At 49.1% G+C, this 26084-nt stretch overlaps 1 protein-coding gene across 1 annotated transcript; it reads right to left on the bottom strand.

Moving 5' to 3' along the window:
• On the bottom strand, positions 1 to 25995 carry PRRT1B (proline rich transmembrane protein 1B). Its single transcript, XM_070454827.1, has 4 exons — positions 25918 to 25995; positions 4762 to 5219; positions 4096 to 4239; positions 1 to 2750 (listed from the first exon to the last, which is right to left on the bottom strand). The coding sequence occupies exons 1-4, from the start codon at positions 25925 to 25927 to the stop codon at positions 2601 to 2603; spliced, it is 762 nt and encodes a 253-aa protein (XP_070310928.1). The 5' UTR covers positions 25928 to 25995; the 3' UTR covers positions 1 to 2600.
• Between the last annotated feature and the right edge of the window lie 89 nt (positions 25996 to 26084).

The raw sequence follows: 26084 nt of genomic DNA, 5'->3' as shown, positions 1-26084 counted from the left end.
CAGTTTTTCCAGTTGCTTTTTAATCACACAACACGTGAATACACCCACATTTTAAAATCCAGCCATGTATTGCACAAACCCTCCCAGTGCAGTCCCTCCCCAGAGGGACTCTCAGCACTTTGGAACACATCCTTCCAGACTCTGGTCTTTGCACATACGTGCACATTAATACCTAGTACACATACTACTAATAGATACCACAGTCTATTTTCTACAAAGAGGGTAGCAATGCACACCTCCCTAGCAACAAATGAGTGGGTCAAGGTTTCACAACCCCGGAATCAACCTTTCTAACGTTTTCCAATCTGATAAGTAAAAATCATCCGATGGTTTAAGTAAGTTCTTCCCTAACACACAGAACTCAAAGCTACCAGTCTTTTCCGAGACAGTAGTCCAGATTCTAGGAGGCCACCCCTTCCACACTGCCTAACACCCTGAAGTTATAAAAGTACTCCCCTAAGCCTCATATAAGATTAGTACACCTTTATTTCATACTACTTAGCTCTGTAACCTGTCTGGAATTTATTTATATAACAGGAGGACAATCAGTATTTTTCCAACCAGTTAGCCAACTCTCCTTACTGTCTGCCCTGACTCACTCAACTAAAACGCTATCTGGGCCAGAAATTAATGTCCCACATACACTTGAAATGTTTTCTGGGCTTCTCTGTTTCACCATTCCAGCTCTGTGGCAAAGCCATGCTGCACCCTGCATTTACTATAGCTTTATTGTAAGTTTCAAAATCTGGTGAAGATAGTCTTCCCTCATTAAACTGAAAAATTAGTCATTCTTGCACATTTTCCTTCCATATTAATTTTTTAAACAGCTTTGTCAGTTTTAAAAGCTTGGCTTTCTTGTTGAAATTTCATTAAATCTGTTTAAGAAAGCTAGATGTTTTAACATATTACATCTTTCTGTGCAGATATTTTGTTCTTTGCTTTTTTCAGAGGTGTTGGGTTTTTTTTATAAACACTAGCTGTCCCAGACTCCTTGTATGGCGCCTTATAACACATGTACTTTCCTTCAAAAAAAATTGTTCTCTTTCTTCCTGTTAAATTTATGCCTAAGTTTTACTATTTTTTTATCATAGTATTGAGTGGAATTTTAAATTTTTTCCACTTTTAACTGAATATTGCTAGTGACTACTATAATCACTTTTCTGAGTCCTCTTATTCTAATTTTTCATGGACTTTTGCATACTCTAGCCAGAGCATCATTTTTTCTCTTCTAGTTTTCATACTACAAATTTCATTTTTTGCTGTTTGTTTCATTAGCTAGAACTTCACAACAGTGCTGAACGGAGACTCTAGGGGGCGTCTGTGGCTTGGTCCTGGTTTAACGGTTTTAACCACATGCACTTGGTCCATTTACCAGCTTCAGTGGCACCTAGAAGCAGAAATGAGAACTGCAGGATCTCGGGCCCTCCTTATAGAATGAGGATCTGCACCTTAACAAGGCTCCCAGGTGTTTCCTGTAGGCTTTTGGGCTATCGGCACACTGGTCTATATGATTTCTTTCTATTTTGATTTTACTTAAAAGAGTTTAGTGACAGGAGTCCCTGTGGCCGTCCAGCATCTATGGACCCTTAAGACCCATTTCCTCCTCCTCTTTCATGACAATCATGCATCTTAGGGTTTGAGAGCCTTAATCTGGGCCAGCCCCACAGCCTGGACCACGAGGCCACCTCTCAAGCTCCACGCAGCATCCTGCCTCTCTTGCTTCTGCATCCGCATCTCCCGGGCTCCCGAAGCTTCCCAAGAGTTGAGATGGGACGTGATCCTGCTTCAGTTCCCGGTCCTGGCGGGTCCCGGCGTGATGACCAGCACCCAGTAGGCGCTCAGAGAGCCCCCCCGGAGCTGTCCACCTTCATGACTCTGCCGGGGTCCCCTCCTCCTCTCCATGCGGGTGGACATCCCCACTCTCCCGTCACCTCTGGCCAGGAAAGACCCAACAGAAATTCCCGCCCTGCTCCAGCCCACGTGCACGAGTCAGACACCATGGCAGCGTGGGCAGAGAACAGCATCCAGGAGGGACAGGAGGGGGGGAACCCCAGAGCCCCTGAAAGGACCAGAACCAGCAACTCCCCGAAGCAGCCACGAGACGCTCCGCCCGGCGTGTTGCTGTAAGTCCACTGACCAGACACCGTGGCCTGGTTTCAGGGCGAGGGGTCAGCAGGAGAGAGAGAGGCTGCCTCCCGGGTTGGGTGGGGGCAACCCGGGAGAGGGGAGGCTGCTCCTCTCAGCTCCCACAGGGAGGGCGAGAGCCGGGCAGCTCGACCCTGAGGGCACAGGCAGCCAGAGGTGGTAAGGTCCTTGCCAGCGGTTCCGTGGAGAGGAGGGCGCTGGTCCCTCGAGGTCAGGCGAAGGCCAGGCTGTGGGGGCGCTGGCCCCCGTCCCCCAGCTGGAGCCTCCAGGGCACTGGGGCCCCCTCGGGCCAGGACGCTGAGGCCCGGCCACAGGGGTGCCATGGGCCGCAGAGTCCACTGTCTCCTGGCCCCCCGCCCAGGTCCCCTCTGGGTGACAGGAGGCCGCCGGCGAGAATTCACGTCCACAGAAGGAGCCTGGCTGAGGACCCAGAGTGGCCTGGGAGCCAGCAGCGCTCAGGGCAGGTAGAGGGCGACCACCACGTAGATGACCCAGCTGGTGGACACGAAGACCCCGAAGAGCAGGCTGAAGAGCACCAGCAAGCGGGCCTTGCGAGAGGCCTCCTGAGCCTGGGCCAGGTCTCCCCGGGCCAGGGCCGCGCGGGTCTGCAACGAGACCAGAGGAGCGGTGAGCGGACCCAGACACCCCGGAGCCCGCCCAGCCCCAGTGCACAGACTGGACAGCTGACCCCACGAGGCGGTCGGGCCTGGTCCAGGCCACGGCTCACGCGGGAGCGGCAGCCATCGAGGCGGTGGCGGTGGACCCACATCCGCACTCCAGGCCCCATCCCTCACCATCCACACAACCCCGATTTCAGTATCATCGTTGGCCCCTCTGTGAAGATGAGAAAACAAAGGCTCAGAGAGGTTAAGTGGCCCACCCCAGGGCCCCGCAGCTGGTGGCGGAGCCAGAACTGACAGGCAGGCAGCAGCCTCCAGAATCGCACCTCTGAGGGGCCCGGTCCTCACTCAGCTCTCCCGCCCAGGTCCCGTCTTGCTTACGACCAGGGAGCCTGACCTCCGGGAGACTCAGGTCAGCCTTGAGCAGAAGCCCCAGGGACTTCCTACTCTATTAGGACAGCGTCGTGCAGAGTCCCCCAGGGCTGAGTCAAGGTCAGGAATGGCGGGGAGGGAGGAAAAAGAAAGGGTGTTATCGAGATGGCAGGTGGGTGGATGGTGGGTGGACAGGCAGACGGCTGAGTAGGCAGACGGGCGCATTACTGGATGAACGGGGTGGGTGGATGCATAGATGCAGCCTAGACAGATGGTGGATGGAGAGGCAGGCAGCGGGTGGATGGAGAGGTGGGTAGCTGGGAAGGACAGACAGAGGTGGGTGGGTAGAATAAGCGGGCAGATGGACAGATTAAACACAAGCCGCTACTGCTTCCCTGGTGGCTCCGTGGTAGAGAATCCGCCTGCCAATGCAGGAGACGTGGGCTCGATCCCTGATCTGGGAAGACCCCACAGGCATGGAGCAACTAAGCCCATGCGCCACAAACACTGGCCCGTGCTCTAGGGCCCGGGAACCACGACTACTGAAGACCACGTGCCCGAGAGCCCCTGCTCCGTAACGAGAGAAGCCCACACACCTCACCCAGGAGGAGCCCCTGCTCGCTGCAACTAGGGAAAGCCCCAAGCAACAACCAAGACCCAGCAGAGCCCAAGTTAAATTATTTTTTAAAAAAGTCTAAGTTGAAGCTCGAGCCCCACAGGATGGGCAGCTCCCTGGGCCTGGATCGTTCACGCCTCAGTGTGAACTGTTTCAGTGGAATCTTCCAGAGCAGATCTTGAGTGGCAGGGGGCAGAGACGACAGAGGAGGCGGCCAGGACCCCAGACAATGGGGCACTGATCTGCCAATTCTGCCAGCCTTCTCGGGGGTGGGGGGACCACGGGGGACCCGGCACGGCAGGCCGGGAGGCTGCACCAGGGCACCCCCGCCCGCCCTCCTACCTCGTGGGAGTAGACGACGGCGATGAGCCCGGTGAGCAGGCAGCAGAAGAGGGTCGCCAGCACGGACTCCACCATGTAGTCCTTGGGCAGGGGCCTGCGCTCCGCCGGCGCCGGCGCCGGCACGCCCGCCACGGGGCCACTGTACTGCAGGGGCGGAGGCCAGGGCGTGGGGAGGGGGCGGGCCGCAGCCCCAGACACGGGGTGAGGGCATGGTCAGCCACCGCCCAGCCTCCCCCAGCCAGGCTGCAGCCCCCGGGATCTCCAGGTTCTCCACTGCTCCACACCGGGGGGCGAACCTCAAAGCTCTCCTCCGCAGGCAGCCAGGGTTCTTCTAAAACTCTCTATCAACTCATCTGCTACCAAAGGCCCTGGGGTCTCCCTCACAGTGGAACCCCCACCTCTTCCTATCTTCTCCCCAGTAAGTTGGACCAACAGCCCTCACTCCCAGGATGCACCCAGCCTTGGCATCCCTGCAACGCCCGTGGTGGGCTCTCCTCTTCGCCTCTGCCTGAACTCTCCTATTCACCCCACGGAACCCGGCTCAAATGGCCCCGGCCCCTGCGAGGCCGCGCAGGCTCGCCCACGCCCCGGACGGAGGGAGCCCTTTTCTGTTGCGACCTCTCCAAGGGTGGCTGAGGGAAGGGGGGGCCCCACGGGCTGACTCACCACCGGGAAGGTTGCGAAGAGCGGCTGCGCAGCAGGCGCAGGGAAGAGTGGCGCCGGCGGCGGGTACAGGGCCGGGGCGGCGGGCGCCGGCGGGAAGAGCACCGGCGGCGGGAAGGGCGGCGGGTAGAGCAGGTGCTCGGCCTTGGGGTCTGGCGGCGCGTAGGGCGGGGGCTCGCCCACGAAGCCGATGTTGGGCACCCCGCCTGCCGCCGCCTTGGGCATCTGCAGGGCCTCACCCGCGGCCACGGCCTGGGCAGGGGGCGCCGCGGAGGCCTCGGCGGGGGGGTCGCCCGGGGGTCCCTCTGGCGCAGCGGCGTCCCCTCCGTCCGCGGCGGCCGCTTCCTCCCTGGGCGCTTGGTCCTCCTCCAGGAGCTGCGGGCGGCGCGGGAGCTGCGGGAGCCCAGGGCGCGCGGGGTCCTCAGGGACCGCGGGGCTGCCACCCCCTTTCTCGTCTGCTCCTGGGAAGAAACGGCAGAGGCAGTGAGCCCCCAAAAGGCTGCCGGGCCAGGGGGGAGTCCTCCTCACAGACCCCAGAACACAGCCCCTCCGAGGAGAGTCACAGTGGCCGTGCTGATCCTGACCTGTGAACCCCACACTCAGGCCTCCCCAGGCCTGCCCCCTTGAAGCTCTATCCAAAGTGCAACCAGGGAACACGAAAACCGGGCTCAGAGAGCGGACGTGCCTTCCTGGCGGCCACACAGCCGGTACAGATGGCCAGCAGGATGGAAGGCAGGCCACACTGCACCTGCGGGGAGGTGGTCCTGGCCCCAGGGCCCTGATGCCCCAGCAGATGGAACCAAGGCAGATGCTTCAGCGCAGGGCAGCCCCCTCATAGGCTGAGACACCGTCCGGGAGCTGGTCTAAGCCAATCAGATTCTCCGCTCTGGAGTCGCTGGACCCTGGCTACCCAATGACCCGGAAGAGCCAGGTCACTGAGGGCCAAGAGCCTAGGAGGCAGAGAAGGAACAGACCTGACGGGGTGGGGAGGGGCAGGGGGCGGCCAAGAACAGTGGGTGGGAGAGAAGGCCACCCCGTAGGCCGAAGGGCTGCCTTCCAGGCCGGGCGGGACCTCCAGCATCCGCTCAATAAACTCTGTGGGCGCCCCTGCGGGCCCCAGAAGTCCTGAAGGTGCCCCCCTGCACCCTGAGAGTGTCCTGACCAGCTGAGCCCCTCCAGGCCGCAGGTCCTGGAGGGACAGGGTGGAAGGGGGCTGGGGCAGGACCCCCCCCAGCCCCCACCCAGACCTGCGTGGGCACAGAGCAGCAGTGGGCACCCCAGAGTGTGGCTTTGAGGTTCATTTCCTGAGTGTCTTTCGGGGTTATAGAAGGCAGAGAGAAAAAGAAAACAGACATAACAGCGCACAGCACTGCTGAGGGTGGGGGAGCCTTGCTGAAACCCCCCTCCCACCCCTAGCCTCACCCCCATCCCTCCCACTCCCACCGCCCATACAGCAGGTGGGTGAAATCAGAGGTCAGGTTTCCCTAGGGGAGGGGTCCCAACGACAGGAGTACTGAGCCCCTGAGAGCTCCCGCCCACCTCCTCCACTCAGGGCCTCTCCTGAGACCCATGCTGGCGCTCCTGCCTCCACACCACAGGGCCACCCAGGCCACGCCTCCTATTTCTCTACCTGCTTCAGGCTGGGCTTGGCCACATGACTTGCTTTGGCCAATGGAACATTAATAAACATCTTGCAAAGAGTGGCTTTAAAAACCTACATCTTTTAACATTTTAACATCACCAGGGGCTGGGAGGGATGAGAAGTTCAGGTATCAGTGTGGACAGAGTTTCCATCTGAGAGGATGAAAGCATTCTGGAGGAGGGTAGCAAGGATGGCTGCGTGATAATGTGAATGTACTGAATGTCCCTGAGCTGTACACTTAGAAACGGTTCAGATGGTAAAACTTACACATTTTACCAGCTTTAAAAAGCCTCTCTCTCCTGCTGATCACTACTAAAAACACTAGACAAAATACAAAAGAAGACCCTGAGAAATGGACAAAAGTAGGCAGACTATGGAGTGTAGTCAAAACACGGAAGTGACCACAAAGGGGGTGAACTGCCCATTTCTCCCTCTCGTTTCCTGCGAAGCTCAAAGCTCCAGCCCCAGAACCACAGGACCGGGCAGCTAAAACTCCATGATAAACTCTGCCATTCTGGCCAGAGGAACCAGGAACGGGCCCCTGCAGAAAGGAGAGGGTAGGGAGAGCCCAGAGAAGAAGGCACTTCAGAGGGGCTCTGAATCCCCTAATCCTGTGTGTGAACTGGGCTGGCCAATGTGGATCAGCCTGCCCAGGACTTCCTTGGGTTTACTCCTGAAATTCACACTTTCAGGAATGTTCAGTCATCTTAGAATGGATCCACACAAGTCCTGGTAAAGAATCTGCCTGCAATGCAGGAGACCTGGAACCTGCAATGCAGGGTTCGATTCCTGGATTGGGAAGATCCCCTGGAGAAGGAAATGGCAACCCACTCCAGTATTCTTGCCTGGAGAATCCCATGGACGGAGGAGCCTGGCGGGCTACAGTTCATGGGGTTGCAAGAGTCAGACACGACTTAGCGACTTAACTACTCCTCCTACGCAAGTCCTAGACTCACCCTCAAGATGCACGTCTAGGGGACAGTTCTAGACCAGCATAAGGGAGACTTTAAAAACAGGACCAGTAAAACAGCCAGAAAACAATGAACAAAATCACAAATTAGTGCATACCTATCAATTACTTTAAATAGACTAAATTTTCCAAAAGACATGGAGTGGCTGAATGGATAAAAAGATATTCTGCCTACAAGAGACTCACTGCAGATGTGAGTTCTGCAGACCACACACACAGACCAAAAAAGAATAGAAAAACATTCAATGCAAAAGGAAACCAAAAAGCCTGAGGTAGCTATACTTATATAACAAAAAGAGACTATAAAACAAAAACTGTAATAAGAGGCAAAAAAACATTACAAAATGACAAAGGGCTCAAATCCAACAAGATGTAACATTTGTGATATGTATGCACACAACATAGGAGCACCTAGATATAAAAGCAAATGATAACAGACCCAAAGAAAAAAATTGATAGCAATACAATAATAGGGAACCTTGATATCCACCTTACATCAATGGATAAATCACCCAGATTAAAAAAAAAAATAAGGAAACAGCAACCTTAAAGGACATGTTAGACCAGATAAACTCAAACACATATATACAGAATATATATCCAAAATAAACAGAATACATATTCTTACCAAGTGTATAGGGAACATCCTTCAGGATAATTCATAGTAGGCTACAAAGTAAGCCTTTCTAAACTTTAGAAGGTTGAAATCACACCAAGCATCTTTCCCAACAAGAAATCAATTATAGGAAGAAAACTGGAAAATTCAGAGATTAAACAACATGCTGTTGAACAACCAATAGGTCAAAGAAGAAATCAAAAGAACAATTAAAAAAAAATATCTTCAGACAAATGAAAATGGATAGAACATACCAAAACTTGAGCTGTAGCAAAGCTCATAAAAATAAATGCCTACACAACAGAAATCTCATAAATATTCTAAATTTACACCTCAAGTAACTAGAACAAATGAAGCCGAAAGCTAATGGAAGTTAGGAAATAACAAAGATCAGAGTAGAAATAGAGACTAAAAAGACAATAGAAAATATTAATAAAACTAAAAGCTGCTTCTTTGAAAAGACAAAGAAAATGGACAAATATTTAGCTAGACTAAGAAGAAAAGAAGATTCAAATAAAATTAAAAATGAAAGAGGACACATTGACCAATACCACAAAAATACAGTGGCTCATGACAGACTACTATGACCAATTACACGCCAACAGATTAGACAACCTAGACGACAGATAAAGTCCCAGACACATACGGCATACCGCACCGAATCACGAAGAAGAAAGACCTGAACAGACTGATTACTAGACTAAGGAGACCGAATCAGTCATCAAAAGCCTCACAACAAATAGGTAAGACCAGATGGCTACCAAACACCCAAAGAATTAATACCAATCCTCAAACTCCACAAAAAACTAAAAGAGAGGAGAAAACACTTCCAAACTCATTTTATGAAGCCAACATTACCTTGATACCAAAATCAGAAAAGGATGCTACAAGAAAAATACAAACCAGTATCCCTGATAAACACAGATGTAGAAATCCTCAACAAGGAAATATTAGCAAACAAGATTCAACAATACATTCTGCCCACTACACCATGCCCATAAATGAACACAATACCCCAAAATTAACTCAAAATGGATTAAAGACTTGAATGTAAGACCTGAAACCATAAAATTCCCAAAAGAAAACATAGGCAGTAAGCTTCTTGATATTAGTCTTGACAATGACTTATTTTTTTAGATTTGAAGCCAAAAGCAAAGGCAACTAACGCCACAACACACAAGTTGGAACAACATCAAACTAACAAGTTTCTGCACATCAAGGGAAACCATCAACAAAAGGAACTGGCAACCTACTGAATAGGAGAAAATATTTGCAAATCATGTATTTTATATGGGTTGATATCCAAAGTATATTTTTTTAAAACTCATATAACCCAATCGCAAAAAATAAACCTACAATTAAAAATCGGGCAGAGGATCTGAGCAGACATTTTTCAAAGACATACAGAGGGCCAAAAAGGTACACTGAAAAGATGCTCAATCAGGGAAATGCAAATCAAAACCACAATGTGCTATCACCTCACACCTGTTAGAATGGCTGTCATCAAAAAGCAAAGAAATAACAAGTGTTGATGAGGAAGTAGAAAAAAGAAAACCCATGTGCACTATTGGTGGGAATGTAAATTGGTGTGACCACTATGGAAAACAGTATAGAGATTCCTGAAAAAAATTAAAACTAGAACTACTGTAAAAAAAAAAAAATGAATAAAGTTAATCACACAGTCATGTCTGACTCTTTGTGACCCCATGGACTGTAGCCCACCAGACTCCTCTGTCCATGGGATTCTCCAGGCAAGAATACTGGAGTGGGTTGCCATTCCCTTCTCCAGGGGATCTTCTCAACCCAGGGATCAAACCCAGGTCTCCCACGTTGCAGGCAGACTCTTCACCGACTGAGCCACCGAGAAAGCCAAGAACTACTGTATGCCTCAACAATTCCAATCTGGGTCTTTGAAGGAATAAAAAAAAAATCACTAACTCAAAAAGCTATATGCACTCAACATGTTCATTGCAGCATTATTTTCAGTAGTTAAGACATGGAAACAAGCTAAGTGTCCACTGATGGATGAACAGATAAAAAAAATGATATGTGTGTGTATGTGTAAACATATTAACAAAAATCTTGCCTTAAAATATGTTATACACACTTACAATATTATTCAGCCATTAAAAGAGAATGAAATCTTACCATGTGCAATAACGTGGATGGACCTTGAGAGTATTATGTTAAATGAAATAAGTCAGACAGAGAAAGAGAAATAGTGCATTATCTCATTCAAATGTGGAATCGGAAAAAAACAAACCTGGGCGCCAGGATGCGCCCAGTCCGTGACAAGGTCATGGGATGAGAGAGGAACCTGCAAGGCGGCTCTTCTTCACACGGCGCTGCCCCGGGGGGCCCAATACGTCCCCTCCGGAGCCGCCGGGACCAGAAAGGAACCTGCAAAGCAGCTCTTCCCCTCGAGGTTGTCCCGGGGGCCCGGTATGTCCCTTTCTTCCTTCTGTCTTACTGTTGTTGGGCTTTCTATTAAATTTTGGAAATATAATATATAGTAGTAAGGCCTCCCTGGAAAAGTCTAAGCCTTTTTGGAAATGCTCATGTTTGCCCTGGCTCAGGACACAACCATAAACATCAAGTCAAAAAAGAAAAGGCCACAGGTATAGTTGGACTGCTTGCTTAAAAGATTATAATGTTCTAGAATAGAAAAGAGTAGACACATTTAGATTCAGAAGTAGATATACTGCTTCAGTTTACTTGCTCCTTGGTTGAGAGGGTTTTCACTACTGCTCTTTCCTTGCTGCTATTTGTTCACTGTTTCCCTTTCTTTAAACAACATGGGAGATTATGGGTATTTTTGTAGAATTAGAAAATGGGGTACACGGGATTTCAATAGAAGATTTATATTAACCAGCTTCACTGCCATTATCTCACTATTAACAGAGGTGTTTTTGCTGTTTAATAGTTAATCATTGCAAATTGAGATTTTGTGGTTTCAGGTAAAGAAAAATATCAGGTGTTTCTCATGGTACTATTCTCAGAAATGTCAAACATGTTACTGTGACCCTTCCCATGTATTGTTTTATTGTCCAAAGAATTTACACTATACCTGAGATTTGTGGAACATTGTTTTTGTTAGAGTGAGAATGTTAGGCCATTGAGGCAAGAAGACCATGTACGGGACATTTAAGAATAAACCCTGTAATCGGAAACGTTCTAGACGAATGCATAGGGGAAAAACATGGGAAAGAAAAATATTGACAGAAGCACAAAACAATATCTGATGTAATATGTGGTGACTTAAGGGGGAGGTAACGTTCATTCTATAACAACTGAGCTATCCTAAAAATAAAAAAAAGCTACCTCTTCTATGCAACCTTCTGTGTGTGTGTGTGTCCGTCTGTCTGTCTTCCTCACCGACGCCACTCATCCCTTGGGTATACCTGATCCTGCCAGGGCTGGACCTCGGCACAAACCGAAGTTCATGGATACAGAGAACAGATCCGTGGTTGTCTGAAATGGGGATGTCAGTGAAGGGGGTCAAAAGGTATAAATTCAGTTATAAAACAAATAAGTCCCGGAGATGTAGTGTATAGCATGGTGAATCTCTAATAATACTGTAAAGGAGAAAGGGAAAGATACACCCAACTGAATACAGAGTTCCAGAGAAGAGCAGGGAGAGATAAGAAAGCCTTCTTCAGCGAACGGTGCAAAGAAAGAGAGGAAAACAACAGAATGGGAAAGACTAGAGATCTTTGCAAGAAAACTTAGAGATGCCAAGGGGACATTTCATAAAAAGATGGGCTCAATAAAGGACAGAAATGGCAAGGATCTAACAGAAGCAGAAAAGATTACGAAGAGGTGGAAAGAATACACTGAAGAACTATACAAAAAAGATCTTCACGACCCAGATAACCACCATGGCGTGGCCACTCACCTACAGACAGACATCCTAGAATGCGAAGTGGGCCTTAGGAAGCTTTACTACAAACAAAGCTGGTGGAGGTGATGGAATTCCAGCTGAGCTATTCCAAATCATAAAAGATGATGCTGTTAAAGTGCTGCACTAAATATGCCAGCAAATTTGGAAAACTCAGCAATGGCCACAAGACTGCAAACAGTCAGTTTTCATTCCAACCCCAAAGAAGGGCAAAGCCAAAGAATCTTCAAACTACTGCACAACTGAGCTCATTTCACATCTAGCAAGGTAATGCTCAAAATCCTTCAAGCTAGGTTTCAGTAGTATGTGAACCAAGAACTTCCAGATGTATAATTTGGATTTAGAAAAAGCAGAGGAACCAGAGGTCAAATAGCCAACATCCACTGGATCATTGAGAAAGCAAGGGAATTCCAGAAAATCATCTACTTCTGCTTCATTGACTACGCTAAAGCCTTTGGCTGTGTGGATCACAACAAACTGTGGAAAATTCTTAAAGTGACAGGAATACCAGACCACCTTACCTACTTCCTGAGAAACCTGTATGCAGGTCAAGAAGCAACAGTTAGAGCCAGACAAGGAACAATAGACTGGTTCAAAATTGGAAAAGGTGTATATCAAGGCTGTAGTGTCACCCTGCTTATTTAACTATATGCAGAGTATATCATGAGAAATGCCAGGCTGGATGAAGCACAAGGTGGAATCAAGATTGCCAGGAGAAATATCAACAACCTCAGATATGCAGATCCCACCGTTATTGCAGAAAGCAAAGAGGAACTAAAGAGCCTCTTGAGGAGGGTGAAAGAAAAGAGTGAAAAAGCTGGCTTAAAACTCAATATTCAAAAGCCTAAGATCATGGCAGTCCGGTCCCATCACTTCACGGCAAATAGATGAGGAAAAAATGGAAATAGTGACAGACTTTATTTTCTTGGGCTCCAAAATCACTGTGGATGGTGACTGCAGCCATGAAATTAAGACACTCACTCCTTGGAAGAGAAGCTATGACAAACCTAGATAGTGTATTAAAAAACAGAGACGTTGCTTTGCCCACAAAGGTCTGTATAGTCAAAGCTATGGTTTTTCCAGTAGTCATGTATGAATGTGAGAGCTGGACCATAAGGAAAGCTGAGCACCAAAGAACTGATGCCTTTGAAATGTGATGCTGGAGAAGACTCTTGAGAATCCCTTGGACAGCAAGGAGATCAAACCCAGTCAATCCTAAAGGAAATCAACCTTGAATATTCATTGAAGAACTGATGCTTAAGATGAAACGCCAATACTTTGGCCACCTGATGTGAAGAGCTGACTCACTGGAAAAGACCCTGATGCTGGAAAAGACTGAGGGCAGGAGAAGGGGACGACAGAGGATGAGATGGTTGAATGGCATCACTGACTCGATGGACACGAGTTTTAGCAAACTCCAGGAGATAGTGAAGAATAGGAAAGCCTGGGGTGCTGCAATCCATGGGATCACAAAGAGTCAGACATGACTTAGTGACTGAACCAACAACATATTTGGAAGTAGCTAAGGGATTGCTTCTTGAAAGTTCTCATCACAAGAAGACAATTTTCCTAATGAACTTGGTGATAAACGTTGACTAGACTTCTTACGGTGATCATTATACAATGTATATAAATATTGAATCATCACACTGTACACCTGATCCTACTGTAATGTCAATTGTACCTCAAAAAAAAAAACAAAAACAGAAAACTGGACCAAGATTGGAAATGCTACTCATAGAAGGTACAATTAGTGATCTGAAACTACCTATGTTGATTGCTTCATAAAATAAAATAATTCAAGACTTTCCAGGGAACGATAACAGGACTTGGAATTTATTGTTGTTCAGTCACTCAGTCGTGTCTGACTCTTTGCAACCCCATAGACTGCAGCACCCCAGGCTTCCCTGTCCTTCACCATCTCCCAGAGTTTGCTCAAACTCATGTCCATTGAGTCAGTGATGCCATCCAACCATCTCATCCTCTGTCATCTCCTTCTCCTCCTGCCTTCAATCTTTCCCAGATTGAAGGGTCTCTTCCAATGAGTTGGCTCTTTCCATCAGGTGACCAAAGTATTGGAGCTTTGGCATCAGTTCTTCTAATGAATATTCAGGGTTGCTTTCCTTTAGGACTGAGAAAGTATACAACATAATATATGAGACGTGCAGGACCCAATCCAAAAATCATTTGCCATACGAAGAACAAGGAAAACGTGACCAGTCCTCAAGGGAAAAGACAATCAACATACATCTACCCGAGATGTTGGAATTACCAGAAAAAGCAGGTGTTATAACAAACTCCATGAGCAAAGATAAATACACTTTAAAAAAGTTCTCAATAAAGAATTAGAAAGTTTGACATGGATTAAAAAAAAAAAAAGGAACAGGAAATTTTCAACACATCTGATTTTTTTTTAATTCACTGATGTTTTAATATCAAAATGGAGGTGACGGGGGAAAACATAGTGAGTTTGAAGAAGCACCAATCCAACAGAGAGAGATTAAGGCAAAAAGAACAGAGCTTCAGGGGCCTATGGTAACAGGAGAAGCTCTTCACTCCATATCAAGGCCCAGGACGAATTTTGGGAAAAATACATTTGCAGTAATAATGGCTAACGTCCTACATGACAAATGGTAAAAGACAAATTCATAAAATTCTAAATATCCACAACAGGCACTTGGTGGGAGAAAACTCCCTAGACACAGCATCATAAAACTTCTCGGGGACCCCACCCCTGGCAGTCCAGTGGTTAGGACTCTGAACTTCCACTGCAGGCACCACAGGTTTCATCCCTGGTCAGGGAACAAGATCCCCGTAGACCACACAGCGCAGCCAAAACAACGACAAATCCTCAAAACCAAAAGATTTAATGTCAAAGCCTTGAAAACTGGCAGAGAAAAATGACCCATTACATACAGAGGAACAACAATTTGAATTTCAGATAGTCAAGAGACAGCTGAGGATCAATGTGTTAAACAAGAGTGGATCAACATCTTAAAGCGCTGATGGAAAGAACTCGCAACCCAGAAATCAACATCTAAAGGAAATGCCCTTCAGGCATAGAGGCACGTGTGTGTCTTCCATTGCTGTGTAGCAGATTACCATAAACGCAGTGGCATACAACACCCGTCCGCCTCACATCCGTGATGATGACGTTTTTAAAAACAAAAACCCAGAGGCGAGGATGCAGAGAAACTGGAACCTTTGTGCACTGTTAGTGGGAATGTAAAATGGTGCAGCCACTGTGGAAAACACACCAATTCCTCAAAAAAGTAAACATCTCCAGAGAATTCCCTGGTGGTCCAGTGGTTGGGACTTGGCACTTTCACTGCTGTGACCCCGGTCCAATCCCTGGTTGGAAAAGTAAGATCCCACAAGCTGTGCAATGCAGCCAAAAAGAAAATAAGTAATTTCCACAGGAGCCAATAATTCCACTTCTGGGTACATACCCAGAAGAACTGACAGCAGGGAAGAGATATTTATACAGCCATGTTCAGAGCAGCACCGGTCACGGAACCTGAAAGGCGGAAGCAACCCAAGGGTCTACCGACCGATGAATGGGTAAAGTGTGGCTTACCCACACGGTGAAGTATCACAGCCTGTAAAAGGAAGGAAATTCTGAAAACATGGAAGAAACTTCAGGACATTATTCTAAGCAAAATAAGCCAGTCACAAAAAGACCCCACTGTCTGAGGTCCTTAGTCAGACTCAGAAAGGGGGATGGTGGGTACCAGGAGCCGGGGGAGAGGGGTGAGGAGGAAAGCTACTATTTAATGGGGACAGAGTTTCAGTTTGGAAAGACGAAAGAAAATGCGGAGGTGGATGGTGGTGATGATTACACGACAATGTAAATGCATTCAGTACCACTGAACTGTACACTGAAAATTGTTAAGATGATACATTTTATGATATGTACATTTTACAGCTTTTTTAAATGGGGAAAAACTACCAAACACTCATATCCTGGCTCACAGTTCTGTAGGTCAGAGTGCAGGCTGACTCAATGCACGCAGGGTCTTCATCAAGGTGTCAGGTGGAATGGGCCTCGAAGGAAGAATCTACCTCCAAGTTCATTCCGGTGGTTGGCAAATTCTAGCTCTGTGGCTCTGAGGCTCTCTGTTCCTGGAGGCTGTTCACCATCCTTCCCAGATGACCATCTCGATCTTTAAAGCCAGGAATGCACATCAGATCCTTCTCACGCTTCAAATCTCCCTGTCTTCCCTTCTGCTACCAGGTAGAGAGAGATCTCTGTGTTTAAAGAGCTCACTTGATTGGGTCAGACCCATCCAGAAAAATCTGTATTTTAAGGTCAACTGACTTGGGACTTTAATTCCATCTGCAAAAATCCCTTCACAGCAATACCTATACTAGTGTTTGGCAGAATAACTAGGGAAGGGAAACATGGGCACCATCTTTAGAGTTCTGCCTACTGCAAGTAAGGCATTCTCAGATGGAAGAAAACTCAGAGGATTCCTTACCAGAGACCTTCTGTAACAGAGAGGCTAAAAAAAGTTCTTTGGGTTGAAAAGAAATAATACCAGACATGAACTTGGAACTTGAGAAATAAAGGAAAAAAATAGATTTATAAGAATTGCAGTGAATATAAAAGATAATTTTTTTCCTCTTAAGTCCTCTAATGTATGACTGTTGAAAGCCAAAATTATAACATGTTGTGATGAGTTTGCAATGTGTACACATGAAAACTATAACACTTATTAAAGTTATAAAAGCTTAATGCAGGGGGATGAAGGTAAAGAGATCTATAAATTTACAAGATTCTACACCTTACTGAAAGTGATACAATACTAATTCTAAGGAGACTGTGAGAAGTTAGGTATGTATTTTAATCCTTAGGCCTCAGACAGGCCTGGAACCTGGGAGCCTTTGCTTCAATGCTTGCACCTGGACACACCTCTCCTCCAACAACAAAATACAAAGAGACGTATGGGACTAAAAATAACTGCATGCATGCGCAGTTAGGGCAAATTCTGGACAAAAAGATACAAAGAGATTAAAAAAAAAATCCAAACAACCCAACTGCTGGTTTCGAAGAACCTGGGGAGCAAAAGCGTGGTCCTCTGAAGGCCCTCTGCACACACGGCACCTCAGCAGCGGGCAAGCCACCTAAGCCGCCCCTCCAGCCCGACCCCGGGACACCCCTACCCTCACCCCATATAAGGAACCAGCTTGTTCCACCGCTTCAGCAAGTGAGCAAGCAAGGGAACCTGTCACTTGCTCTCACTACCCCCATCCCCCCCGCAGCAGGGCCCTCAGTAAAGCCTTGCCTGAATCTCGTGTCTGACCTCTGATCAATTTCACTGAGGAAGGAGGCCAAAAACCCTGGTTGGAACAGCACAACCACTAAAAAAATAACCAGAAACTATGCAGCAAAAACACCAAGAGATAAATTAAAATGGAATACTAAAAAATATTCAAATTAAGACCCAACAAAGCTGGGAAGTGGGCACAGCACAGGAGTGAAGGGGGTAGAAACCAGAGGAGCAAAACAGAGGCGACAAAGTGAAAACAAGAAAATTAGTCTTAAATATCGTATCAATGGGTGTCCCTGGTGGCTCAGAGGTAAAGAATCCACCTGCAATGCGGGAGACCTGGGTTCGATCCCGGGATCAGGAAGATCCCCTGGAGAAGAGAATGACAACCCACTCCAGTGTTTTGGCCTGGAGAACTCCATGGACAGGGGAGCCTGGCGGGCTACAGTCCACAGGGTCTCAAAGAGCTGGACACAACTCAGCAACTAACACACATCATGTCAATAATTAAAAAACACATCAATAATTACAATAAATGCTGATCTAAACTTTCCAATTAAAAATCGGAGATTGACATAACAAATAAAAACCAAGACCTACAAGCAAATGACAATGGACAACACTTAAAACACACAGAGGTGATAAATGGGTAGGAAAAGATAGGCCATACAAACTAAGCCAAAAAGGTGGGAGTGGGCTCTTTTAATCAGATTAGACAGACTAAGAAGACTCCACGTAGTTCTCTGGTGGCCCCATGGTTAGGACTTGGTGCTTTCACTGCCATGGGCCTGGGTTCAATCCCTGGTTGGGAAACTAAAATCTCACAAGCTGCATGGTAAGGCTAAAACAAACAAACAAACAAAAAACGGAAACAAACAAAAATGTATTACCAGCAACAAAGAGAAACACTAATAATAAAAGGAATAATTTACCAGGAGGACATTAACAATTATAAACGCACATGTACCTAATAGAGCTTCAATTTAAATGAAACAGAAGTTGGCAGAGTTAAAGAGAAACATGCAAGATGTACAATTATAGAAGATGTTAACACCTTCATCCACCAGCTGACAGAACCAGACAAACCATCAGTAAGAACATGGACAATCTGAACAATACTATAAAGCATCTTGATCCAGCAGATGTTTATAGAATATGGTACCCAGCAATTGCAGACATCGTTCTTCTCAAGAACACAATGTATATTTACCAAGACAGACCACATACTGGGCCATAAAACAAATCAATGTGAAAAGAACTGAAATCATCCCAACTTCATTTACTGACCACAGCAGAATTAGAAACCAATACTAATGATGTATCTAGGAAAATATCAACTATCTGAAAATTAAATAATACACCTTAAAGAATTCATGGACCAAAACTAAAGTCACGAGGTAAACTGAAAAGTGATTCTGAACTGGGTGACCACGAAGAAAGAACACATCAAGGTATAAGAAGCAGAGACGTCCCTGGGGGTCCAGTGGTTAAGAATCCGCCCTGCAATGCGGGGAATATAGATTCCATCCCTGGTGGGGGAAACTAAGATCCCACGTGCCATGGAGCAGTGAGGCCCACGCACCACAACTAGCAAGTCCGTGTGCCACAACACAAGATCCCGCAGGCCCCAACCAAGACCCCACGCAGCCAAATAATTTTTTTTTAAGACATCACTAAGAATTACAATACTTTAGCCACCTGATGCGAAGAGTTGACTCATGTGAAAAGACCCTGATGCTGGGAAAGACAGAAGGTGGGAGGAAAAGGGGACGACAGAGGATGAGATGGTTGGATGGCATCACCAACTCAATGGACATGAGTCTGAGTAAACTTTGGGAGTTGGTGATGGACAGGGAGGCCTGGCGTGCTGCAGTCCATGGGGTCACAAAGAGTCAGACACGACTGAGCGACTGAACTGAACTGAAGAATTACAAAGGCAAGTCACAGAGTGGAAGAAGATATAACACATCTATCAGACAAAGGATTCTATCAACACTGTATAAAGAACTCAAACTCAATAATAAGGCAAATATAAGAAAGTAGACAAAATACTTGTAAACACTTCCAAGCAGACATTCAAATGCCCAATAAGCACATACAAAGATGCTCCATGTCCTTAGTCATCAGAAATGCCATCAAAATTAAATGCCAGCTTTCCCTGCTGGCTCACTGGTTAAGAACGCAGGAGACAAAGGTTCAATCCCTGATCTGGAAAGATCCCAAATGCTATGGAGCAACTAAGCCACAACTACTGAGTCTGTGCTTCAGAGCCTGGGAGCAACAACTACCGAGCCCGTGAGCCACAGCTGCTGAAGTCTGAGCGCCCCAGAGCCTGTGCTCTGCGACAAGAAGCCACCACAATGAGCAGCCCGTACGCCACGACTAGACAGGAGCCTCCACTCATGGCAACGAGGGGAAAGCCCCTGCAGCAGCGAAGACCAGCACAGCCAAATAAGTGAAGTTGTTTCAAAAATCAGAAATGCCAATTAAAGCCACGAGCTATCACCACCCATTAGGACAGCTAAAATTAAAAAAGAAAACCAACCAATGTGACCTTAGCAAGCTTGAGCAAATATGTAGAACAATGGAAACTTTCAAACACTTCAAATAGGAAAACAAAACAGTTAACAACCACTTTGGGAAATAGTTTGACAATGTCTTAAAAAGTTAAACGTATGTACACTGTTAAGATTTAGCTATTCCACTCCTAGGTGTTTACTCAAGAGAAATACAAACAACGTATGACCACACAAATGTTTACAGAAAACTCTGTTTGCAATAGACCCAAACTGGAAATAACCCAGAGCCCACAACCGATGAATGGATAAAGCAACTGTGCTGTGTCCGTACATTGGAATATGTCTGCAGGAGGCACCCGCTATGACCCCTGATCCCCAATACATAATTCTCTCCCCTTGAGTGTCCACCACACTGAGTGACTTTAAAATACACACACACACACACACACACACACTGATTTATTTATCTGATGCACTGGGTCATAGTTGCCTCATGGGAGTTCTTTTATTGTGGCTCACAAACTCTGCGGTACCCTGGCTCCAGAGCACGCAGGCTCAGTAGCTGCACGTGAGATCTGTTTCCCCACCAGGGGTCAAACCCATGTCTCCCACTTTGCAAGGCAGACTCGTCACCGCTGGACCATCACGCAAGTCCCTGCATGCATGCTCAGTCCCTTCCGTCATGTCCGACTCCTTTCGATTCCATGGACAGCAGCCCTCCAGGCTCCTCTGTCCACGGAGATTCTCCAGGCAAGAATCCAGGAGTGGGTTGCCATTTCCTTCTCCAGGGGATCTTCCTGACCCAGGGATTGAACCCTCCATCTATTCCGTCTCCTGCATTGCAAGTGGGTTCTTTACCACTAGCGCCACCTGGGAAGCCCCCGCATAACTTCCAGTGAAGAGACTAGGCAGCAGGTATGCTGTCGCTTCTGAGATTATGTTTTAAAAAGTTCCTGCCTTCTGGACAGTTGCCTTGTGTCTCTGGTGACTCCAGAAGGAAATGAGCCATGATAGAAGAGGCCCACGTGACATGGCAGGATGCTGAGGCCCCGTCCAAAAGCCAAGCACCCGTGAGGCGCCAAAACCTGCGGACCACCAGGTCAGTGAGTTTGCAGGCAGCCCTTCAGCCTCTGCTGAGTCTTGGGGTGACTGTATCCTAGCTGATGACTTGACTACAACCTCAGGAGACACTCAAGACACAGGCACCCCGCCCAGCCACCAGACTGCGCGGTAATAAATACGGGTTCTTTAAAACGTGGCTTCTTTAAATGCTGGGGACTTCCCTGGTGGCATAGTGGATAGGAATCCGCCTGCTAATGCAGAGGACACGGGTTTGATCGCTGTTCCGGGAAGATTTCACGCGCCGCCCGTGCAAGCCCGTGTACCATAACTTCTGAGCCTGTGCTCTAGAGCTTGGGAGCCACAACTACTGAAGCCCACACACCCTAGAGCCGCTGCTCGGCAACAAGAGAAGGCTCTGCAACGAGAAGACTGCACCGCGATGAAGAGCAGCCCCTGCTCTCTGCAGCCAGGGAAAAGCCCTCCTAGCGAGACGACCCGGTGCAGCCAAAAAATAAGTAAACACATAAATAAAATTGTATTAAAAAAAAAAACACCCAAGTGTTAAGAGTACAGATCTTGCTCGACTCACAATGGGGTTTATATCCTGATAAACCCATCAAAAGTTAAAAATATTGTTAAGTCAAAAATGCAATTAGGGGAATTCCCTGGTGGTCCAGTGATTAGGATTCCGCACTTTCACTCCAAGGACATGGGTTCTATCCCTGGTCGAGAAACTAAGATCCCACAAGCCATGCAGTTGGGGGGGGTGGGAAGTATTTAGTACACTGACCTCAAGAGCATCATAGCCTTAGACCAGCCTGCTTTAAATCTGCTCAGAACGCTTACAGCAGCCTACAGTTGGGCAAAACTGTCCAACACAAAGCCTATTTGGCAATCAAGTGCTGGAGTATCTCCCGTCACTTACTGAACACTGTCATGAAAGTGAAAAATAGAATGGCTGAGTGGGTACAGAATGGCTGCAATGTACCCTCGTGATTCAGTGGGTGGCGGGGCGCCACGGCCCTGCCACCGCCCAGCATTGTGACGGAGATGCAGACTGCATGCTGCCAGGGCAGCGGAGATCGGAATTCAAATCGCAAAGTCAGGTTTCTACCAAATGCACATCACCTTCACACGACTGTAAAGTTGAAAACCAGACCATTGAACCATCTGTAATTTGTAGTTGGGGACCACCTGTTATTTAACAGTTACAACTCCTCAGCAGTAAAAAGGAATGAACTCTGGATATGCACAGAAGCCCACGTGGATGGATCCCTAAATCACTAAGCCACGGACAGGCAGCCAATCAGTGTCCAGGCTGTATGATTCCATGTATATAAAATCCTAGAATAATGTGCCATTGAGATGGACAGAGAGCCACCCGTAGCTGCAAGAAGGGATAACCACGGGCACAAGGAAACTTTTGGGGGTGAAGAAGATTGTTATTTTGATGTACTGATTGCTGAAGAGATGCACAATATGTCAAACCTGATCAAAACGCACATTTTAAATATAGGCAGCTTGGTGTACTTCAATTATACCCCAAATAAAGTGATGGCACTCTTTAAAGAAAAAACGTGCTTTTGAACACTTGTACACTGGGGCTTGCTCTGTCTCACTGCTGGGAATCCTTCTGCCACCCACTGGGCCAGCCCCAAGGAGGAGAATTGGGGCGCCCACAGGCAACGCCTTGCCAGCCCCCAGACCACTCAGGCCCAGGGAGCCGGCCCCACCCTGCAGACCCCCACAGTCCTGACCGTACATGCCTGCTACACTAGACCACTAACTTCTGAGCTGGTTTCTTCTGCAACAAAAGCCAGCTGATAACTGATGCAGAAGCTTTCCTCTGGGAGCAGTGGAAGGACCGGGATGAGGGCAGGAGAGTGGGGGGCAGGCAGAGGTGAATAAAGGGAGAGGCTGCAGTGGCCCGAGCCAGAAAGGAGGCCAAGGGCCAGACAGGTATAGACAAGTTGGGGGGCTGGTGGGTACAGTGGGGGTGCACCCAGCCCGACCGCATCCAGAGGGAAGGAGGAGAAGTAAGCTGGCAAGAGCGACAGGGCACATCACGCACGCCTCTTTTCCGTCCTCCCTCAGCGCCTGGGGCAGAGCTGGGCTGGTGCATATGGGATGAGGGTGCTTTCTTTTTCTCCAACAGTGCCACTCAACTTACAGGATCTCAGTTCCCTGGCCAGGGATTGAACCCTGGCCCCAGCCGTGAAAGTGTGGAGTCCTAACCCCTGGACCGTCAGGGAGGTCCCTGGATGAAGGTCTCGGTCACGACCAGGAGCTCAGGCTCACCGGCAATACTGCCTGGACCGCTTCCCCTCCCAGCTCCTCCTCGGTTTCCTCGTCCTTAAAATGGGGACACCACCACCTCTCGGGGTCATCGTGGGAATGCGATGAGTGTGTGGGTGTGCAGTGCTTGGACCCTCAACTAAGATGGGCTATGTGATCTGAGGTTAGGAAGCCGCTGGAAGAAACTGGAAAGGTATTCTGGCCAGTCTGAGGAACCTGCAAGAGGCAGGGGAAATGAAAACCATCGAGAAATGAGGTCACACAACGTCAGCAAGACCTGTGACTTCTGAGCTTGACCCAGAGAGCTGGGCTCTTCCAGAAGGATCTGGGGTGGGGGGAAGAGGGGCGCTTCAGGGATGTTGATCTATTGGAGGGCCGGGCTGGCCCAAATATCCCTGGGGGAGGCACCAGGGCAGCTCCCAACCTCACCCACCCCGCCAAGGACTGGAGGTTTTAAATAATCAAGGCAACGACAACGAAAGGGACACTGTGACAAAACAAGAAGCCGCCTTCGCTGTCCAGGCCAGAGGGCTGTCCTCTCAGCCCAGGGGCCCTGGCCGGCTGACTTACCAAGCTCTCGGCCAAAATCCACCTCCCCTGGCACGCAAAGCCCCCAAACCACCTTCTGAGTACGCGACTAGGTGGAGGCACCCAGCCAGCCAGCCATTCAGTTCCACACATTGTCACTGGGCAACTCCAGTGGATTGCCTTCTAGGCTCAGAAATACAACTCCGGATGGATGGAGAGATGATCACACTCGGTGAGTAAGTCAGACAGAGACAAATATCATATATCACTTACATGTGGAATCTAAAAAATGATACAAATGGACTTATTTACAAAAACAGACAACAAACAGAAAGCGACTCACAGACTTAGAAAACAAACTTATGGTTACCAAAAGGGAATTGTGGGGGGAGGGATAAATTAGGAGTTTGGCATTAGCAGATATAAACTACTAATATATAAAATAGATAAACAATAAGGACCTATAGCACAGGGAACTAAAGTCAGTATCTTGTAAAAACCTATAAAGGAAAAGAATCTGAAAAACAGCGAATATATACCTGAATCACACCAGAAACTAACACAACACAGGAAATCGACCATACTTCAGAAAAAAATACAACTCTGTACAACAAATCCTACCAAAATATCATTATTTCAGCAAGGTTAGGTGCCAGTACGGCTGCTAAGTAGATGAAGCTTTGCCACGAAGATGTTCAAATGAGCAGCTACTGTTTTGAAGCATTTGTCAGGTGCCAGGCCCTGAGAATGATTACCTCGGCAGTGACCCTGAACCAGGGTGATCCAGTGGTTAATAAGAATCTGCCTTGCAACGCAGGGCTTGCACGTTCAATCCCTGGTCAGGGAACTAGATTCCGCCTGCCACCACAGGGCAGCTAACTGGGCCTGCCACCACCACTAGAGAGAGCTGGCACCCCACAACTAGAAAGGCATAGCACCCCCTCCTCCCCCAGCCACAACAAGAGAGCCCAGGCGCCTGCAAGGAGAGCCCCAGCGCAGCCAAAAACATTTTTTTTGAGTTGAGTGTCTCAGTTATCTTAAAAAAAAAAAAAGAGCCAGCTTTGTCATCTGTGCGAATTTAAGAGATTTAAACTCCCCATCCTCCCTTCTCTCACGTGTAAATGGGGACAAGAACAGTAAAAGGATCGTTTAAAGATAACACTAGTGGACACATGGCCAGGTTCTGTTTTGAGAGCCTCCTACACGAGTGTCCCAGGGGAGCCCCAGGTGGGCCTCATTCGCTGAGGTTCACAGCCGTAACCTGAACCACCCCACCCCGCGAATTCGGGCATCGAGCGCCCCGCGGAGACGCCAGCCCCTGCCCCAGTTATCATAACAAAAACCGCAGCTGTCCCGGGCGGCCTGGACAAATACCTGGCCCGATGGCGCGGAGATAGGGCTGCAGAGTAAATACATTTGCTGGCGGGGCTGCTGCGCCGCGGCCTCGGGTTCTCGACACCCCGAGCCTCGCCGGGACATTCCAGCCAGAAAGGGGGGGGGGGGGGGGGCCGGGAGCCGGGTGGAGGTGCTCGAGGGTGGGGAAGAGGGCGCTTCCTGGAGGTCTGGGGTGGCGGCGGCAGATACAGCCCGGCGGGCCCGGTCCCTCTTGGCTGCAGCAACCCCCTGGGAGCCCCTTGCAGAAGAGACCTAGGGGCGCCCCCGCCCCAGGTTGGTGGTTGGGGTGGGGGTGGGGGGGTGTTAGGCCGGCCGCACCGTCCGCGGCTCCGGTCCCCCCGCCGTCACCAGCAGCCCCTGGCCCGCCAGCTTGGGACTCCCGAGGTTAGGGCCGGGCCGGGGGATTCTCGGATCGCCGGGCCCCCCGCCCCCAGTGCTGGCTGCACCGCGGACGCCAAAGTTGCGGGGCCTTCCCGCGCCCCCTTCCCAGTCCGTCCAGCTCTCTGGCTCGCGCTCCCGTTTCGCTTCCCTAGGGCCCTACTTCAGTCTGCGGGGGCTCTCCCCATCTCTCCCGGTCTCTGCCCCCCCACCCCGCCAGGGTCGCCCCTCCCCCGCTCCAAGGACTTCAGCCTAACCAGAGGGGCGAAGAAAGTTACTAGAGGAAGGACGGGGCGTGGGGGTTGGGGGGAACACGACCCCCCAGATCGCCACTGCAGGGGCATCTGCTGCCCGCCCGGGGGCCAAGCCGAGGGTTGCCCCGCCCCAGCTCTCCCGCGGGGGCGCCCGCCCTGCGCAGGGGGGCACGGCCAAGATCCCCGAACTTCCCGCGGCAGCCGCCGGTTCCCCCAGCCCCGGGCGGCAGGGAGATGCGTCCCAGAGCAGGGCCAGGTTGGGACCCCGCGGAGCCAGCCTCGGGGCCCGGGGTGAGGGTCGTCCCCCCCTTCCCCGGGACCGCCGCCCTCACCTGCGTCCATGGTGCGACCAGCCGGGCTGCACGCCTCCCGCCGCCGCCGTCGGGCCCGGCTCCGCTCTCGCGGACCGCTCGGGTTTCCTGGTGCGCGCTGCGCGGCCGGTTAATCATTGACCGCGGGACTGCCCGCGGCTGGGTCAACAGGTGGCTCCTCGCGCGCC

This window comes from Odocoileus virginianus, chromosome 2 (assembly GCF_023699985.2).
Source record: "Odocoileus virginianus isolate 20LAN1187 ecotype Illinois chromosome 2, Ovbor_1.2, whole genome shotgun sequence".
Classification (NCBI taxonomy): domain Eukaryota; kingdom Metazoa; phylum Chordata; class Mammalia; order Artiodactyla; family Cervidae; genus Odocoileus; species Odocoileus virginianus.
The sequence above is the reverse complement of the archived record's forward strand: the minus strand, read 5'-3'. Positions and strand labels throughout refer to the sequence as shown.

What these genes read in the sequence shown, in the direction of transcription:
- PRRT1B (XM_070454827.1), bottom strand. An exon ending in TCTTCGCAACCTTCCCGGTG is followed by an intron (nt 4,240 to 4,761) that starts GTGAGTCAGCCC and finishes CCGCCCCTGCAG; the next exon opens with TACAGTGGCCCCGTGGCGGG. An exon ending in CCGTCGTCTACTCCCACGAG is followed by an intron (nt 2,751 to 4,095) that starts GTAGGAGGGCGG and finishes GTCTCGTTGCAG; the next exon opens with ACCCGCGCGGCCCTGGCCCG.